This window comes from Gossypium raimondii, chromosome 13, assembly GCF_025698545.1.
Source record: "Gossypium raimondii isolate GPD5lz chromosome 13, ASM2569854v1, whole genome shotgun sequence".
NCBI classification, from domain to species: Eukaryota; Viridiplantae; Streptophyta; class Magnoliopsida; order Malvales; family Malvaceae; genus Gossypium; species Gossypium raimondii.
The window spans coordinates 34,161,316-34,180,667 of NC_068577.1; the positions used below are offsets into that span (position 1 = coordinate 34,161,316).

Consider the following 19,352-nt stretch of genomic DNA (forward strand, 5'->3'; position numbering starts at 1 on the left):
GAATAATTATATTAAGAATTTTATTAAATTATATTTAATAATAATTATGTTAAAATATGATTAAATTATTTATTATTTTTATTAATAATCTTATTAAATTTTAATAACAATAACAATAGTCATCTACCTAAAAAAAATTTACTAAGGGTATTCTAGTTATTTTAGTTTTTTTCTTATGCTATTACAACATCATTCCATTCAACCAAACATAAGAATACTATTACAGTTCGATTCCATTCTATTCAACCAAACAATTGAATTACTTATTATAGCTCTATTCCATTACAGCGAACCAAAAGTGCCATTGGGGTACGGAGCTTCCCTCAAAGACCTAGGTAACCCATTTAGAACAACCTAAATCCAATCTGGACAACACATAATCAAAATTTAACGTCTTCCATACTTCAATCGATACAGGACAATCCCGAAGAGCATGTCGTACAATCTCAACAACCATACCACATCTAAGACAAGCGCTATTATTTACCTGTCTCTTAAAATACAAAATAGCAAACGTAGAGATAAAATTCAACAAGATTCTCCACACAGCGATTTTTATTTTCGAAGGCAATTTCAAATTCCACAAATAATCAATAATAATTTTAATTTAATTAATAAAATACAAATAATATTATTTAAAAATAATACAAGTACTTGTGAGTTGGATTAGGTTCAGGTCGAGCCTAAGCATAAATATTAACACTCTAAGCTTCGCTTGACTTAAAATATGTTTAACCTATCTATATTTGTAATAATTAACTCAAGTCCATTTTGGTTAACTCATATTTTTTAAAATTAAAATTTATATTTATATTATTTATAATTTAATATTTAATAATTATATTTTTTATTTATTAAAATTTTATATATAATTAGTTGAACATTTGTTTTAAAGTTTATGTTATATAGATTTCATTTTGTAGTATAAATTAAATAATATATAAAAATAACATAATATAAAAATTACAAACTTCAAAATAGATTGGATTAAACTCGGCTCATATTTTAAACGGGTTTGATTCTTTTGACTAAGCTTATTTTTCGGGCATAAAATTTTTGTACAGACTAAAGCTTTTGAACTTAAATAACATGACTATGAGTAGGAAATAATCTAAATCTATATACTTAAATAGAAAAATTGAGTCAAACTATACTCTTTTATAATCTAAATTACTAGCATTGTATTACGATTTCTAGTTTGCCACTTCCAGCTCTTAAACAGTTGATTGATTGAAAGTAAAGAGAAATGTAAGATTAATAAGGAATCAAAGGGTTGTTTAAGAGTATTTTTGTTATATTGGTCTGAATGGAGCCTGCCTTTGGGATGAAAGTGTGGGTGTAGTTGGGATTTTGGGTTGCTTGTAAGTTTTCCCCAATCCCACAGAGCTCAAATCTAGTTGTGAGGGGATGCCTCTATTTAGTCTCCATGCTTTACGTATCTTACTCTACTGCAACACTGGGTGCCACTACTTTCATAAACCCGTTTTTGCTGAATATGACCACTACTTTCTCCCAGCAATTTCTTAACTATATAACATATGACACATTGGTTTAAAGGATATCATTTTTCGAATAAATTAAAATCATACACATTTTTCATTTGCTTTCTTTAATGCTTCAATTCTTTACATTTTTTTCCTTGCGTCACTGTCCTTATCTTTCTGAAATATAACCCTAATCGCGGCCCAAAGCCACCACCTCAGTTTGCCGCCCCAAAACCTCCTCGTTATCTCCGATAGCGTTATTTCTTTTTAAGCTTCACTAGTATAAAAAGATAGTGCAAAAAATTGCAAGTTACAACCGACCAATTAGAATGTATAATCGAAAAGAAGAATCAAATTATTAAAAAAAACCATATAAAACTCCCACAGATCCACAAATTCCAATTGCAAAGATAAAAGTCTCAACCAAAACTTCCCAAAATTCCGTGTAATTTTATAAAGATTATTTATTATTAAATAACATATTAAACATTTAAGCATTATACTCCTAGAAAATTAAGCAATCTTTATTCGAACACTACATGCACGCCTTTCTTCAAATGTATGAAAATAAAACCATATATAAAACACAATTCAGAAGCTTACGGGAAGAACTAAAATTTGACTCCAGAAAGCTTGGTTTGCTTCAAAATAGATAAAGAAAGCCATGACAACAGTTAATAAGCTTGCAAATAAAATAAAAACCCCACCGAACAGAAAACTTCCAAAAAGAAGAGAGAAATTTTAGTTCCCTCAGATCAGAATGAATCCAAAAGATATTTTAATCACTGGATTATCAGCATTAGCATGGTTTAAAAGTTATCATAGGGAACATTTTTAACACCAACACACACATAAATTTTAAAAATGAAAAATAGAGGAAATTTTCAAACTAAAAAAGAGGGCTCAGATAAATGTTGGATTATGATTCAATTCCCAGACCTTTTCAAAAAGGTCTCATAGAGCTGGGATTAGACATTCATCATCATCGACCACATACAGATAAAACAAATTGGGTAAACAAAAGGCAAAATAAACAATCAAAACAAATTTTTTATCCTCTTTGAAGAAAATTCATAACACCAGAAAAATAGATAGAAGAGATGAACAAGAGAAGGCGGCGTCTATCGGTTGAGAGAGCCAGATATTTAAAGGGGAAGAAATGAGAAGGTATAGGGTTTAAGTTTAGGTATTATGACAAATTTAACCTTTTACCTCTTCTATCAATAGAAGAGATGAACAGGAGAAGGCGGCGGACAACGGTTAAGATAGCCAGATATTTAAAGGGAAAGAAATGAGAAGGTATAGGGTTTAATATTAGGTGTAATGACAATTTTAACCTTTAATTTTTACATTTTTTATTAACTTGGTATTTAATTTTTTTAGTTGATTTTGGTTCTCGATTTTTTTAAAGAAAAGTTAAATTTGACCATCAATCTTTCAAAAACAGTCAAAGTATTTTTTAATGAAAATGTTGACCAACGTTAAATTTTTAAATATGACCGCTCGAATAATAAGTTAAGTGTACTTAACATTTTTCTTAAATTTATAAATTTATAAATTTTAAAAATTTAAATTATTTTTGATGTGTATATAAGAAAAATAGTATTATGTTAATATATTACACATGTATTGTCACACTAACATCGTTAAAATTTTTATTAAAAACTAGTTTAATTTCTTGTAAAAAGTAACGGTTAAATTTAGTTCAAAAAATAATAAAATCGAAATTCTAAAAAAATTAAATCTTTTTATTTTAATGATAGTTGTAGCCAAGTATTGGAGTCCCAAAGGCTAAAATGATTTTTGAGTAAATAAAGGGGTCCAATAGCCTGGGTTTATATTCTGTTTTATGGGAGATAGAGTTTATAAATGGTAGATTTGATCATGGGTCGGGACATCTAATCCGGCCTAAAGGTCCGTTCGAAAAGTGAGAGAGTTTGGCCAAAAGATTAGGTTCGAAAGATAAGTTTGGATAAAAAAATGAGGCCCGTTTTTAAAACGGGTTAGACCTCGGGTACAAATTTTTTTCTCGGGCTCGACCCGGATTTGTAATACTGATTTTGTAATATTATTTTTAATTTTCATACTAATTTTTTAATACGTTGATTGGTTGATTTATAGATATTGATTTTTTAATATCATTTTTGTAATTATTATAAATGAAGTTTTAAATAAAGATTAATATTAATGTTTTAAATTTTTTTATTAAAATAAAGTATAAAACTACTTAAATTTAATATACAAAATATAATTATTTGTAATTTGTTTAAAATACTGATTATATAGATTTTTAATTGAAGACAAATTTATAAATAAAAAAAAATCTAAAAGACTGAAACGAAAAACATTGAGATTTTTTAAACTGTTTGAGATTCCTTTTAATATTTTACCATAAAGAAACTAATTAAATGTGGTCTGAAACAGCATTAGTTAAAATAAGGGCCAGAACCAGAGGAGTCATATGGCAAATCAAACCCCATCCATTTTCAAGCCTGAAACAGCAGAAAACCCGAATCCTGGATTTCCATGGGCACGAGGGGTGCGAATATCACCCACCTCTCCCCTGAAAACATCCTGCGGCATGTTGATCGTAGCAAAAACATGTTCCATGAAATTAAATTTTCTTTTAATGTTAAATCAGTATTGTAACTGAAACAAACAGTAATCAACTAAAATGGATGATATATTGCATGAATAACGCACAAGTTGGTTAGAAAGAAAGAAAGAAAGACTCCTTATGAACAGCATTCCTCGACGTTATTGCTGTCACATATGATTGGCGGTTGTCTGTTGCTTTGGCCTAAGCTCAATCCCCTCCACAACTAGCCCTCCTTTAAGGTGCGTTCCTGTGACTTCCTTTAGTGACATCTTTACTTCTAAATTATCACCTCCATTATTATAAAAACTTCCCAATTCAATCTCAATCCATCCATCTTCACGTTTGCAAGCAACCCTTTCTTCCATTATCCCTCTAAAGGCCATTGATCTTAGAACTAATTCCATCCGGTTCGAATACCAGAGTGTTTCTAAACATTGTTTCTTACTTTCGTATTGCCGTAGATAAACATTCCCTTCTGATTTCAAATTTCCAATTTCCACTGTAACTTTTGATGGCAAAAAATCTAACCCATATGCACGATCCACAAATTTCACAATAACATAACACTCGTAGGTTGTTTTTGGAGACAGCATACCAGAATTGATCTTGCCTTGGATTTCCAACCACCATATGGTTCGAAGTTCTACTGCTTCGACAAACCTGGGAATGAGAAAGTAGTTTAAACAGTTGGGACAATGAAAGGGAGAGGTTTAAGATAAAAGAAATTGAATAAATGTGAGAGACCTTGATGTTGGGAAAGGTTTCCAGGACCAGAAGAGAGGGTTGTCGGCCCATGCTATGTTCAACTCCCTTGCACTCAACATATATTGTTTTTTACCTGTTGTCTTCTCTAATGAAAACGTCTGTCAAATATTGCAAAATTATATCTCTCTCATGGATTGCCAAGTTTTCATGGTGTTATAGAGCAATAGCCATCCAAGTTGAGAAATCATGGATCTCTCATTTGACCTGGCTATTGGAAGGGGGGCAGTTTACCAGGGTCATGTTTTGCATCCACAGGCGGGTGGAACAAATATGAATTTTTACATTGAAGAACTCATATTTGATCCACCACCTGTCAACAGAAAAACAACCTTGGTCAAACTGTTTTTGTTTTGTTTTTTACATTAATTCCTCCAAACTCAGAATTTATGAATTAAAAAGCAGATTGCATATTTGCATTTGCTGACACCTGCTTTCTATGGATCAATGATAGCTCTCCATTGATACATGAATGAATGGTGTGGGCAGACATATAGTAAGCCTTCATATACTTTTTCAGAAGGTGGTAAATAGTTTTAAATTTTTTGTTCTTAATAAAGTAACTACTGTAGTAAACTAGTGAATAAAGTCGCAGTAACTTGTTAGTTTTGAAAAAAGAAAAAAAACCCTGAAATTAAAATTGCTTTACCTTAAGGCCTCCATCAATTAGATGTGGGTTACATAACCTGAAGAACAAGTGTTTTTTGGAGGAGAAAATTAAAGGATGGCGTAGCCTGGTGAGAATTTGTTGATAATCTGGTGGCAGGAATTTTTCCCAAACATTGTCGGAGTTAGCTGAAATCCGAATGGAGGAAGAAACAAGCGAGATTCGACAGGCATCAATGGGAGATGTGAGGGAAAGAACATGTGCAAAGCAGTCATCAGGTAAAAGATCTAAATTCATGATTCAAAAGCAAGAAGGTAGGTATGAGATTTGAGGGGATGGATGTTTGTATATATGCGATATAGTGAACGACTGAAATGTATCGTTAATATGACAACATATTCTTTGCTGGAGTTTGCTTTACATGACGACATGACCACAACATATGAGCACATCATGTAATACAATATTGTAGGATATCGGCCATCTAATATTGGAATTTGAAATGACCCCGAATTCATCAAATTGTGGAGTAGTTTTTTAAGTCAAAAGTAGAGCTGCCAAGAAGTCTCCTCCTTGGAACCATTTCATCACAATTGGAGAAAAAGTTGAACATATAAAATAAAAGTATTAGTTAATTTTTACATTATTAAATAATAATTAAGGTGGAGTCGGTTGGAATTGTTAAAGATATTGTCCAAATCGAGATGAATGGTAGGATATTGGTCTGGTCCTTTTCTAGACTGTTCAATCAAAATTTCTCTGTCTTTGACATCCAAGTGGAGAGACAAAAACTTCACTCCTATCCCAGTAACTTTCTTTAATTCTAAGATAGTTCATTGTCTCCATCTCCAAAAATGTGTGTGAAAAGTGAATTTGGGGGTAACCTTTGGGAACAACCCAACCCAAACTTCTTCCACAAATATGTGGGTACTAGTATCAAAGGTAAGTTTATATGAATAGTGTGTTTATCTGTAATTAATGTAAAAATAATAGCAGCAGTAACATTAAATATTGTAGCGACACTATAGCGTAAAACAGAAAATAAACTAAAAGCATCACACCATTTTTCACCGTCCATCCAAATTCACCCTAGATAATTTAAATTTAGTTATGACTCAACCATTTCAACGGTTTGCATTTTGTTGGACTTTTATGTAGAAATTAATGTTGTGATAATTGTTACAACAGAACTTTGAAGCAAACTATAATAAAAGAATTAAAGTGTAAAATGGGATTAAGATTATTTAAGCAGTTCGAAAAGTAATTTTTTCACTTCAAAGTTTTAATTTAAGAATGAATCTATTATTATTATTTTTAAATACAACTAATGATTAAAGCCCTAATCAATGGCAGATTTTGATACTAAATTTTGGGAGACTAGTAAAACATTTAAAATCTTAAGACTTTAATGAGAATTTTTAAAAAAAATAAATTAGGGTTTAATTGAATTTTTTTGTAATATTAATAGAATTAAAATTTTTAAAAAATTTCAAAAAAAGAAATCAAAATTTTGTATACCAAGACCCTTAAGAGAATCCACCTTTGGCTCTAACTAGCTTATAACTAGACCTGTCCATGGGTCGGACCATTCGGCTCGGCCTGAAGATCCGCTCGAAAAGTGGGAGGGTTTGGGTAAAAATATAGGCCTGAAAAATGAGATTCGACAAAAAATAAGGCACGTTTAGAATACGGATCAGGCCTCGGGCAAGGCTTTTTTGGCTTGGCTCGAATATGCAAAAAAAAATTGATGTTTTTTTTTTTTTTGCTTTCTTGTTGTTTTTTTATTGTTTTGTTGCTATTTTCTTGTTTTTTTTTTCACTATTTTGCTACTATTTTGTTGTTATTGTTTGGATACTGTATAACTCTTATTTTATTGTTAATTTTGTTACTATTTTAGAGGCATTTGCTTGTTATGTTGCACCTATTTTAGTGTTATTTAAGTATACATATTGTTTTTTAATTTTTTTAGAAACATTTATTCTAATATTTTTAGTATTTTTGATGTATTATATTTTTAAAAAAATTATATAAAAAAATTAATACGGCCGAGTCGGGCTCGGGTTTTAATATTTTTATCCGGGCTAGGCTTAGACAAAATTTTAGACTCATTTTTCAGACCAAACCAAACCCAAACCTAACAAACGGATCTAAAATTTTAGTTGAACACCTCTACTTATAACACGAATACAAAAGTAACCTCACTAGTATACAATTGCTTGCACCAACTTTACCTAGATAACTTACAAGTGAATGAAAACTCTCCACTAAAGCTTAAGATATAAAAAGTGAAACTACCCTAAAAATGTTCTCAAAATGAATTGAATAAAGCTCTTAAAAACCATTGCTAAGTATAAGTCCACGGCAGTACATGTGACATTTAAACTTAGATAATATCATCCTATTAGCTTGTATTTTAAACTTGGTTAATTAATATTTCTTTCACTCAATTATTATTTTAGTATCTATAATTTTTTTTGTATTATTTTGATATTTAAAATTTTCAATCATGTATCACTTTATCCTAGCTGCTAACGCCGTTAAAAAAAGATGACATGGCGCACCACATCACTCGGTTTGTATTTTTCTTTTGAATAAATTAGAAAATAGAAAAAATAATAAGAAAAAAAATCTCAAAATTAAAAAAACTATTAAAAATGTTCCAAAATTTTAAAAATATATTTTATTTTAAAATATATAAAATAAAAAACACAAAAATCCAAAAATAACAAAAAGTCATAAAAATCTCAAAAGAAATTTGAAAAATAAAAATATATATAGAAAATTTCCAAAAATTAAAATATATTTGTCTTTTTAATATATACTTTCTTTTAAATATATAATAAAAAGATAAAATTAAAAAGTTAATAAAAATTTGAAATTATAAAAATTAATAAAAATAAAAATGTACTTAATAGCAAGATAAATTTGTGTTTTCAATGTATTTATTTTTGGCTAATTATCAAATAAGATGCTACTAAACTTGAGCTTTTCTTATCATAAATGAAGTTGGTGTGCTGAAATTCAAATTCATACCCAAAAAGGGGCTAAATTGAAACAAAAAGCAAAGAAGGGGGCTAAATTGAAAGATTGAAGATTTGGAGTTGGCTAGAAAAAGATTGAAGATTTGAAATTGGTTGGATAAAGATCAAATTATTTTTGATATTGTTAAAATTATGTAATTACTTTAAAGTTGATCTTTAGTTTAAATTTGATTTTTTAAAATTTTGATTTATCTAGCGATAATGTTTAAGGAAAATCTAGCTAAATTTTAGCACTAAAAGTGTGTATAAATACCTGGGCACACTTGGCTTTTGGCAATAAAAGGAATTCTTTTCTTTTTCCTTTTCATCTCCTGTGTCAATGCTTCATTCTGCCATTTTATTTTCTTTCTCTTACTTTTAACATTTTGGCTTATTTGCCTTCCAAACCCTTTCCTCTTTCCACTTTTCACAATTTCCATTAAAAGCTACTTCTAGTCACCATTTAAAATGATTTATTTCATGTTTAACTAAGTCCCTTTTAGCCTTAGTTCGGTTATCGCTCTGACAAAGTAATCGTGAGATATGAACCCACGATAAATACTTTGCAATTCGGTATTCATTATCTCTCTAGTATATGGGATAGTACAAATTTGTCGCTTAAAGTTGATTTGATTTCAACTCAAAAAGCGCGAGTTGGGTTGGAATCGTTTGGCATACAGTTGGAAATTGAGTCGACTGTACTGTATTCAAAATCCCGCGAACAAATCGTCGTGCTTAGGTGGGAAAAGCTAGTTGAATTCCGTCAAGGGAGATAGTGGTAGGATTTAAACGATCCACACAGTTGAGGCCGTTGATTCGAGTTGGGCTTTTCAGATTGCAAGGTTGTCGAAATCTTAAATTACGGGCACGTGTCACGTGGTTAGAAATTCGGAAATGGTCGATTTGTAAGTTGTACCAGAACCGACTATAAGAGGAAAAGCTAGTGGTTTGAGGCATTCTCGATCACTATAACCAACTTATCAGTTGGAATGAAAAACATTTTTTCAAGGATGGGTTCAAGTTCGGGGTGTACCGAAGCTAAGGCTAAATTTAAAATATTTTATTTACCCATTTATTTTATTTGCTTAATTTTATTTTTGCAATTTCAAATTTATTTTTTCATTTTATTACATTACATATTTATTTATTTTATTTTCTCTATCAACTTAAAACCCTATTTTTTTCAACTTGCAGCGCACAGGTCGTGGGTATGTCTGTACCTTGACAGCAATTCTAGTCACGAGAAAAAGGCGAAATTGGATAACTAATCCCTATGGATTCGACCCTACTGCTCTATACTACTATTTAGTGTTATTTTGACGTAGGAATTTATATTTGGTGGTTTCGATGCCTATCAAATTTTGGCGCCGTTGTCGGGGATTGGAAAAAATTTCTAATTTTTTTTGTTTTCTTTATGACTGGGTCGGAATCGAGGACTCTAGAATTTGAATCGAAAATAGAGAAGTTGGCTTAAACATTGCGAAGAAAAGTTATTCGACGCGGTAAATGACCACATCCCAGCTTTGAAGTAGGATCTTATACCGAAGATATTTTCTCATTTGACGAACTAGACAAAATGGCAGATCAAACTATACGCCAACTTGTAGTAGCACCAGATGAACAATAACCACTATGCATAACTTATTTGGTGGGTGAAACACCGTTTGAATAGAAATCAGGATTAATTCATTTATTACCCACTTTTCGCGGTTTGAAAAATGAGAACCCCCATACTCATTTGAAGGAATTCCACATGGTTTGTTTAAACATGAAACCAGAGGGAGTAATCGAGGATCAAATTAAACTCCAAGCTTTCCCTTTTTCATTAGCCGACTCAGTTAGGGAATGACCATTTTATTTACCTCCAGGATCTGTTAATACATAGATTGATATGTCTCGATTGTTTCTTGGCAGGTTTTTTCTAACAGTCCGAACAGCCGAATTAAGGAGAAGTATAGTTGAAATACAACAAAAAGAAGTAGAGTCACTCTATGAATATTAGGAGCGATACAAGAAGTTATGCGCAAGTTGTCCACAACATAGCCTGCCTGAACAGTCACTTTTACAGTATTTCTATGAGGGGTTACTCATTATGGAAATGAAGATGATTGATGCTGCTAGTGGAGGAGCATTTGTGAACATAACTCTTCAACAAGCTAGGGAATTAATTTCGACCATTGCTGCGAATTCTCAACAGTATCGACTATCTATAGAACCTGTGAGAATGGTTCATGAGCTAAGTATTCCTTCGTTAGTAAATAAGATTGATGAACTTAGTAATGTAGTTAAAAACTTGGTTACAGTAAAAACGAACCCTGCTTGGTTATGTGGAATATGTGCCAAACCTTATCATTTTACCGACTCGTGTTTGACTTTACTTAAGGACACAGCAACACAAGTAGATGTCGTTGGGAACTTCCTAGGGCCATCTCAAAAGTGTTATGATCCATATTTGAATGCCAGCAAAATAGGGTAGAGGGACCACCCAAATCTAAGCTATGGATCGAACCCTCGATACGATCAACCATATCAACCAAGACCACTTCCGCCTCAACAATATCAACCTTCAAAGTCATCTCTTGAAACCAAAGTAGAGAGGTTAGTCGTTAGCATCGAAAAGCTTCAACAAAACTCTGAAGCGAACTTCCAAGAAATTGATCAGCAAATGAGTAAGCTAGCACTTACGATTAGCGTTTGGAGAACCAAGGAAAATTGTCATCTCAAACCGAGCCTAACCCACTTCAAAATGTAAGTGCTATGATCGTAGAAGATGGAATAGAGTTAGAACTAGTGTCTGGCTCGAGTCATGGCCACGACACTAGACAAGAAAAATAAAAAGCTGAACTAGCAGCTCCTACAGGGTTGGCACCACAGAAACCATTTGTTGTACCTCCCCCATTCCCTGGAAGGCTCGCCCAAGTTAAAAAAGAGTGAGAGGAAAAAAAATCCTTGAGGTATTTCAGAAGGTAGAAATCAATATTCTTTTACTTGATGCAATTAAAAAAAATTCCACGCTATGCAAAATTCTTGAAAGAATTGTATATTGGCAAAAAAGCTTCAAGGAAACGAATGAGTGAATGTGGGAGAAAACATCTGTATGATATTATAAAGAAATAATCCGCCTAAGTGTAAGGACTAATGTATCTTTTCTATATCCTATAAAATAGGTAATATTTGCATAAAGAAGGCCATGTGTGATTTGGGAGCATCCATTAGCATAATGCCTTTATCTATTTTTAAATTTCTAAACACGGGTCATTTGAAAGAAACATCGGTGATTATTCAATTGGTAGACAGATCATGTGTGTATCCAGAAGAGGTGTTGGAAGATGTTCTCGTCAAGGTAAATGAACTAATTTTTTCGATAGACTTTTACATCATCGACATGAAAGATGATTACTCAAGAAATTCTTCCGATATACTACTCGGAAGACCATTTTTAAGCATTGTACGTACAAAAATTGAAGTTCGAAATGGAACACTTACTATGGAATTCGAAAGTGAAGTGGTAAAATTTAATATTTATGAGGCGATAGGCCAACCTAGTACAATGTCGAATGTCTTTAGTGTCGATATTATTGAACCACTAACAAAGTTACATTTTGAATATCATGAAGATGACGAGTTACAAACTATACTTTGTAGGAGTTTAGACCTCAATACTATGGATAAACTGAAGAAATTAATGATGTTGGAAGAGCCAATTCGTGAAGCTGTCATTCACATGGAGGCCCCAAAATTAGAGCTCAAATCGTTACCAAAACATTTAAGGATTCAAATAGAGGAAAAGACAAACCTGAACAGAGAAGCTCAAAGACCCCTCATTCCATCAATGATGGAGAAATTCAGGAAGTGCTTCAAGGACTATCGAAAAAGGTTGAAACCTTTCTACAGGAACTTCCGAGGGCACATAATGGATGAATTAATTCTCAAACAACCAAACGAATAACATTCAAGTCTTCGAGCTAACGACGTTAAACAAAAGCGCTTTTTGGGAGGCAACTCATATTTATTTATTTTAATATATTTAATTTTGAATTTCAGTTTAGTTTAGGTTGAAAATAAAATAAATAATAAGATTATTATTTAATCTATTTTAATGTGCTATTTTCCAGGAACAATAGTGGAGGTTGTCCCTTTTCATCCAAAAATAAATCATAATCAAAATTTTTTTATGGCATGAGCACACATTGTCAAATTTTAGTGTTGCCATTTGTTGAAACATACACCCAAGACTAGACTAACTAGAACCAACCCGAATTACCTAAACCACCCTCAGCCAAATTAATACGAGGAGTACACTTGACCATTCTATTTATTATTATTTTAAAATTGCCATTAAGGGCAATGTGGGCTAAGTATAGGGGGTTCGTAGGACAGGCCATGTTATTGCTTCTTTGCATGTGTTCATTCACTAAGATAACTCCTCAGTTCGTTTCGAAAATGAACCTCTAATTCTTATGTTAAGTTTATTTAAATAATTGGGTGAGTCATGAATAACTATTACTTATTTGGTCAATAAATATTTTGTAAAATTGAAAATAATATGGCTTAGTCAATGCTTCAAATAAATTGTTGGCTCCTTTAAACTTGCCTAATGAAAGTATTCATTTAAATAAATAACTGTTAATGGCTTCATTAAGAGTGAAGATTCGAAAATGTGACCAAATTGAGTAACTGGGGTAAGGTGCTTGGGTTGTCATCTCATTTTGCGACAAAAGATTTGGTGACAAATCGAAACTTGTAACATTCTGCTATTCGAGCTGCCTTTAAGAAAATAAAAATAAATTCATTAGGTACATGCCAAGTTAAGTGATCGAGGTAAGGTTTTGGTTGTCATCTCATTTCGCGTCAAAAGATTTGGCTATATCTTGAATTCGTAAAAAACAACAAAAAAGTAAAAAAATAATAAAAATAATAAAAAAAACGTCAAGTTGAGTAACCGGGGTGAGGTGCTTGGTTGTCATCTCATTCGCATAAAAAAACTTGACCATGTCACGAATAAGTTTAAAAATATATATATTGAGTATGATTGTCTTGCAAGTTTGATTAAGCCTAAATTTAGTGAAGTAGTTGAGTTTGACATACTGTTCAAAATCTTATAAAATGCTTATTGATTTGATTGAGTCTAGCAATTATTTATTTTTGATTCAACTAATTATTTACATTATACTTGACTGAGAAAGGGGGTTTGATTTCGAAAAGGATTGTCGAATGATTTTTAGTAGATATCATGCTTGAAGACAAGCATGAGCTAAGTGGGGAGAATTTGATAGCAAGATAAATTTGCGTTTTCAATGTATTTATTTTTGGCTAATTATCAAATAAGATGTTACTAAACTTGGATTTTTTTTATCAGGAATGAAGTTGGTGTGCTGAAATTCAAATTCATACCCAAAAATGGGCTAAATTGGAACAAAAAGCAAAAAAGAGTTCTAGATTGAAAGATTGAAGATTTGAAGTTGGCTAGATAAAGATTGAAGATTTGAAATTAGTTGGGTAAAGATCAAATTATTTTTGATATTTTTAAAATTCTATAATTAGTTTAAATTTGATCTTTAAAATTTTGATTTATCTAGTGATAATGTTTAAGGAAAATCTAGCTAAATTTTAGCACTAGAACTGTGTATAAATACCTGGGCAAACTTGACTTTTGGCATTAAAAAAAATTTATTTCTTTTTCCTTTTCATTTCCTGCGTCAATGCTTCATTCTGCCATTTTATTTTCTTTCTTTTACTTTCAACATTTTGGCTTATTTGCCTTCCAAGCCCTTTCCCCTTTTCACTTTCCACAATTTCCATTAAAAGTCACTTCCATTCACCATTTAGAATGATTTATTTCATGTTTAACTAAGTCCCTTTTAGCCTTAGTCCGGTTATCGCTCCGACAAAGTAATAGTGAGATATGAACCCATACTAAATACTTTACAATTATCCATTAAAGTTGATTCGATTTCAACTCAGAAAGCGCGCGTTGGGTTGGAATCGTTTGGCATACAGTTGGGAAGTTGAGTCAGTCGTACTGTATACAAAATCCCGCGAACAAATCGCCGTGTTCAGGTGGGAAAAGCTAGTTGGATTCCGTCAAGGGAAATAGTGATCGAATTTAAACTACCTACACGGTTGAGGCCGTTGATTCGAGTTGGGCTTTTCAGATCGCAAGATTGTTGAAGTCTTAAATTATGGGTACGTGTCACGTGATTGGAAATTCAACAATAGTCAATTTGCAGGCCGTATCAAAACCGGCTACAAGAGGAAAAGCTGGTGGTTTGAGGCATCCTCGATCACTATAACCAACTTATTAGTTGGAATGAAAAACCTTTTTTCAAGGATCAATTCAAGTTTGGGGTGTACCGAGGCTAGGACTAAGATTTAAAATATTTTATTTACCCATTTATTTTATTTGCTTAAATTTATTTTTGCAATTTCGAATTTGTTTTCATTTTATTACATTACATATTTATTTATTTTATTTTCTCTATCAACTTAAACCCCCCTTTTATTTTTCAGCTTGCAGCGCACAAGTTTTGGGCACGACTGTACCGCGACAACAATTCTGGTCACGAGAAAAAGGCGAAATTGGATAACCAGTCCCTAGTGGATTCTACCCTACTTATGTATACTACTATTTAGTATTATTTTTTCATAAGAATTTATATTTGGTGGTTTCAACGCCCATCAGTACTTTTCATTTTTTAAATATATAAGATACAAAAAAATTGAACACAAATTGAAAAAAAAAGAAGAAAATATGTATATGTAAAATATATATGCACAATATATATATAAGTAAAAACTGTTCTTTTCATGGCCACAAACTATTTTTCTTATTGTTTTTGGTTTTTTTAAAATTTTCCATGACCAAAATATTCGAAAAATCAAGCTTGTACGAACACACAAAAGGAGAAACTCGAAATTCATTAAAATTGGATATCGATGTATCAAATTGAGTTCAAATACCTTCTATTTGGTTCAAAATATGTTAGAAATCAATCAAAAACAGCAGGTTTACCCATTATTTCGGATTTCACCATTGTTCAACCAAGATTTGATTAAAAAAACTTTAAATCTTAAAAACTCTCAACACACTCGATTAAATTCCAAATTAGAAAAACATAAACCTTAATCTAATAATGATAAGTCAAGACATTACCTCAATTTGAAGAAAACAACAAGTTTTCGAGCTAATTTGAAGTTGAACATGAGAAGGAAAATGACAAATTTGATGCAAATTTGATGATTTTTCTTTAAAATTGAAAGGTGTTGGGGTGTTTGGATAGGAAATCATTAAAGATGAGTTAATTTTGAGAGAAAATATCATATTTGAATTTGAGAAAATTTGAATGTGAAGCTAAAATGAGAAGGAATGAAACATCGAGTTCTTTTAAAGAATGGAGATGGACAAATTTTTTAAATTAAGGAAAACCTGCCTATTAAGAACTCTCAGTTTTCCTTGCTTTTTTAAATCAATTCTTAGTTTAATTAAAACACATTTTTTTATCAATTAATTTCAAACCTGGTTTTATTTTTAAAATCCATTTTAAGTTATTTAATAACCACCATCTAATCCTAATTTTCACCACCTAATTTTAGAATCGATAATTATTTTAATATTTTATTATTAAACACTCTAAACTTATTTCCAGATTTTGGTTTTAATATCTAGTCCTTTACCGATTTTACTAACCTAGTTTTTAAGATGTGACAAATATACAAGTCAAATTTGTCAATCTATAAAAACATGTATTGATTGTTTTACTTTTAGAATCAATGTTCCAACAATCTTCCTTTTGATATTTTGATAAACTCGCAAAAAATTATTAGTCTCATATAAAAATAAACTAGATAGTTAATAACACAATCATCAAGCATATGAGTAAAATTGTGCATTCTAAACCATAAAAAAAGGGTATGTAGAAACATCAAGCATCTAGCTTATTACAAGACATAAAATAAAACAAAAGTTTGGAAGTTTATGAAAAGCCAACTCTAAATTGTAGTTGCCAGTGTCATTTCCAATTATTTAGTTCTCCCATTTTCTAACAATAATGTCAAAGGACTCACCAAGTGTTGTTTTTCAAGTCATAGAGAAACCTTCATCTTTTAAATATCTTGATTAATAGAAACAATTTCAATTATAAGAATATCAATTACCAAGTGTTGGTAATTATCTTGAGTAATTATCCTACAAAATATGTCATAAAAAATTGTCTTTATAACTTAAAATACTCTAATCAAGATAAGGATAATGATATGGATAAGAATCTTCAGCAATCAAACTCTACCCTTCTTTTTCATGTTAGTCGAATGGATGACGATAATTAATTCATATTCTAGCACGAAATTCTCCTCATTTGCCAGTTTAACTATATGCAATCAAGACTCATGAAATAGTTAAACATGCCAACCAAAGAACTTTGACTACACCATAAATGTTGTTATATTTATCGTTTGAACAAGAAATGGAAGTTTCCAACACTTGGATTTTCCAATGTTGATTATGTGGAAAGTACATAGGTGTTCCTTTGTTGCATCATTGGGTCACGAAGGATGCGTATGGATATATTATCAATCAAGTGAAGGATAAGTTAGTTGGATGAAAATCACGTACACTTTAGCTAATAGGAAGGAATATGCTTGTGAATTCAATTTTTGCTGCCATTCCATCTTATGCTATACGAACAATGAATTTTGAAAGGCATGTGTGTGGATATTGATAGAATTATTAGAAATTTTATTTTGAGTCATTATGATGTTGAACGATGCATTAATTTAATCAAGTAGGATGCTAAGTCTCAGGCTTGGTTTGCACACAACATATTTTATTAACAAGTATTTTCTTATGAAACTCGGATTCCAATTGATCCAAAATTAATATAATCCTTTTCAAGTTTTGAAGCCGAATTATAAGTGGAAGGAAAACATTGTGTTTTGCCTATATTTGAATAGTTTCTCTAGATTATGGAAAGGTATCTCTACAATCTGTGGAGCAGTTTAAGATGGCATAATTTGGAATCTTGGGAATGGGAAAACCATTGACTTTTGGACGGATAAATGTGATATGAGTCTCAATGCCCAATTTTAGGCCCATGGATGTGATGGGCTTACACTACCTCAAGGCCCAACAATAAGGTTAAAGGTCAAACAAATCAAACCAATATTCAACCAAAGCCAGTATGTGATGATGAATCTTTTCAAGGAAACCAAGAATGATACATGCACGGAACGGGTGAAATGTATTAAAGTCAATTCAACCAAGTTGTCAATTTTCAAGCTGAAAATATTAGTCAACTTACGACAAATTTTTGGATGGGATCCAGGCATTTCTGGATTAAGATGTCTTCATAGTGTTTGAAGATCTATATCTTAGCTTCAAAACACACTTTGAATCACTCGATTTTGATTTCGGGAACTCAAGTTATGACTGTTTTAGTGAAGATCGTGTGAACAAAATTTCTAGACGGGATTATGACAGGAATTACGAGTTTCAAGCTTTTTATTCAAGTTTAAATCATATTGGGTTCGAGTTCTAGGATTAATTTTTATTACATATGAGTCCAATATTGTATTTATCAGCTTTTATTATTTTATTATTTTTATTCCAAATTTTTATAATTATTAAGTATTTTAAGTTATTTAGGAGTTTTATGCCAACAAGAAAATTTAGTTTAAAACTACTTCTTGTTTAGGTTAATTAGATATCTAGTATACTTAAGAGTTTTATTTATATTTATTTAGCTAGCCTATATAAAGGACTTTTCATTGTACACAAAAGAATCAATTCATTATTATTTAACAACTTCTCTTTTGAGTTTTTTTTTAAGAAGAGCTTTAAAAATCTTTTCTGTGGGAATCATCTTCAAACTTTTTCTTGCTAAATTTTCTTTCTTTGAGGAGAAATTAGAGTCACTTGAAGGAGGTTGTAGGTTCTTCTTATTTCCAAGGCTCCTTAGGACTTCTACACGCCACGTTTTATCTTTTCCATCTATCTTCTTTACTTTCATCTTTATTGTTCTAATATTTGATTTATTGTTCTACTTAATTTATCTTAGTTATTTATTTTAATTGTTTATCTGACTTGGATTCGGTTACGTTTTAGGTTGTGTCAAAATTCAAGTTTCTTTCTAAACGTCTAGAGCCCTAAGTTAAATCTGCAACTTGGACAAACTTTACTATCCTGTTCCACACACTCATCCATCCATTTCATCCGTATCAAAATGGATAGAAGTTGAGTACCCATTTTTCATTATGTTCAGCAAGTAGAGAACTGGTCTAGTTCATTTACATCAGTTATGTCTATGACAGTAGATGATTGTTCATAGAACTGGAGTAAATTTCAATATTTAGTTCCCAAGGATGTTGTTTTGAAAATTGCTACTACCTTGCCCTAATCGAATATGAGATTGATGATACACCAAGCTGATGTTGTGTGATATCCCGAAATAGGGCCTAATCAGAACAATGGTTTCGTAACCACAAATTCGAAGTGAAATAGTTTAATTTTATAAATTTTTATTAATTACCGATTGATTGAAATATTGTGTGAAAATATGGATAGAAAATTTTAATGATTTAGTGCCTAATTGAATTTTTAGGACTAAATTGAGAAAAATACAAAATGTGACTAATTAGTGATTAAAGGACTTAATTGAATTATTTCATGAAATTGGAAGTGTTTATGTGACAAATATACCATAAATTAGTGTTATGGACACATAAGGGTAATTCTAGAAAAATATCTAAGTAAGTGGGTCAAGGGCATTTTTGTCAAAATTGAATAAAAGACAAAATAAGATGAAAACAAGTGTTCATCTTCTTCAAAAATTAAAGAGCTTGCTGCTGAAAATTTCATGTCCCAATAGCTAGGGTTCTTGATTTTT

General features: G+C 31.2%; 1 protein-coding gene and 2 non-coding genes across 4 annotated transcripts; all 3 read right to left on the reverse strand.

Moving 5' to 3' along the window:
- Positions 1-2,227: 2,227 nt before the first annotated feature.
- Positions 2,228-2,314, reverse strand: LOC128036472 (small nucleolar RNA snoR53Y). The gene has a single exon (XR_008193267.1). It is a non-coding gene; the product is annotated as a small nucleolar RNA snoR53Y (small nucleolar RNA).
- Positions 2,315-2,379: 65 nt separating this feature from the next.
- LOC128036460 (small nucleolar RNA snoR69Y) lies at positions 2,380-2,479 on the reverse strand. The gene has a single exon (XR_008193255.1). It is a non-coding gene; the product is annotated as a small nucleolar RNA snoR69Y (small nucleolar RNA).
- Positions 2,480-4,088: 1,609 nt separating this feature from the next.
- On the reverse strand, positions 4,089-5,803 carry LOC105783080 (F-box protein PP2-B15). Of its 2 annotated transcripts, none has more exons than XM_052626355.1 (3): positions 5,495-5,803; positions 4,828-4,928; positions 4,089-4,743 (listed from the first exon to the last, which is right to left on the reverse strand). In XM_052626355.1, exons 1-3 carry the CDS (start codon positions 5,747-5,749, stop codon positions 4,251-4,253), a joined length of 849 nt encoding a protein of 282 aa, XP_052482315.1. In that variant the 5' UTR covers positions 5,750-5,803; the 3' UTR covers positions 4,089-4,250. The 2 variants fall into 2 exon arrangements, with proteins under 2 accessions (XP_052482315.1, XP_012463723.1); XM_012608269.2 differs by having other exon boundaries at positions 4,828-4,946.
- Between the last annotated feature and the right edge of the window lie 13,549 nt (positions 5,804-19,352).

Bases quoted from the DNA above. Each gene is read 5' to 3' on its own strand.
- LOC105783080 (XM_012608269.2), bottom strand. From the start codon at position 5,749: ATGAATTTAGATCTTTTACCTGATGACTGCTTTGCACATGTTCTTTCC. The intron at 4,947-5,494 runs GTAAAGCAATTT...AATATTTGACAG, and splicing joins TAATTGATGGAGGCCTTAAG to ACGTTTTCATTAGAGAAGAC. The intron at 4,744-4,827 runs GTCTCTCACATT...TCTCATTCCCAG, and splicing joins AAACCTTTCCCAACATCAAG to GTTTGTCGAAGCAGTAGAAC.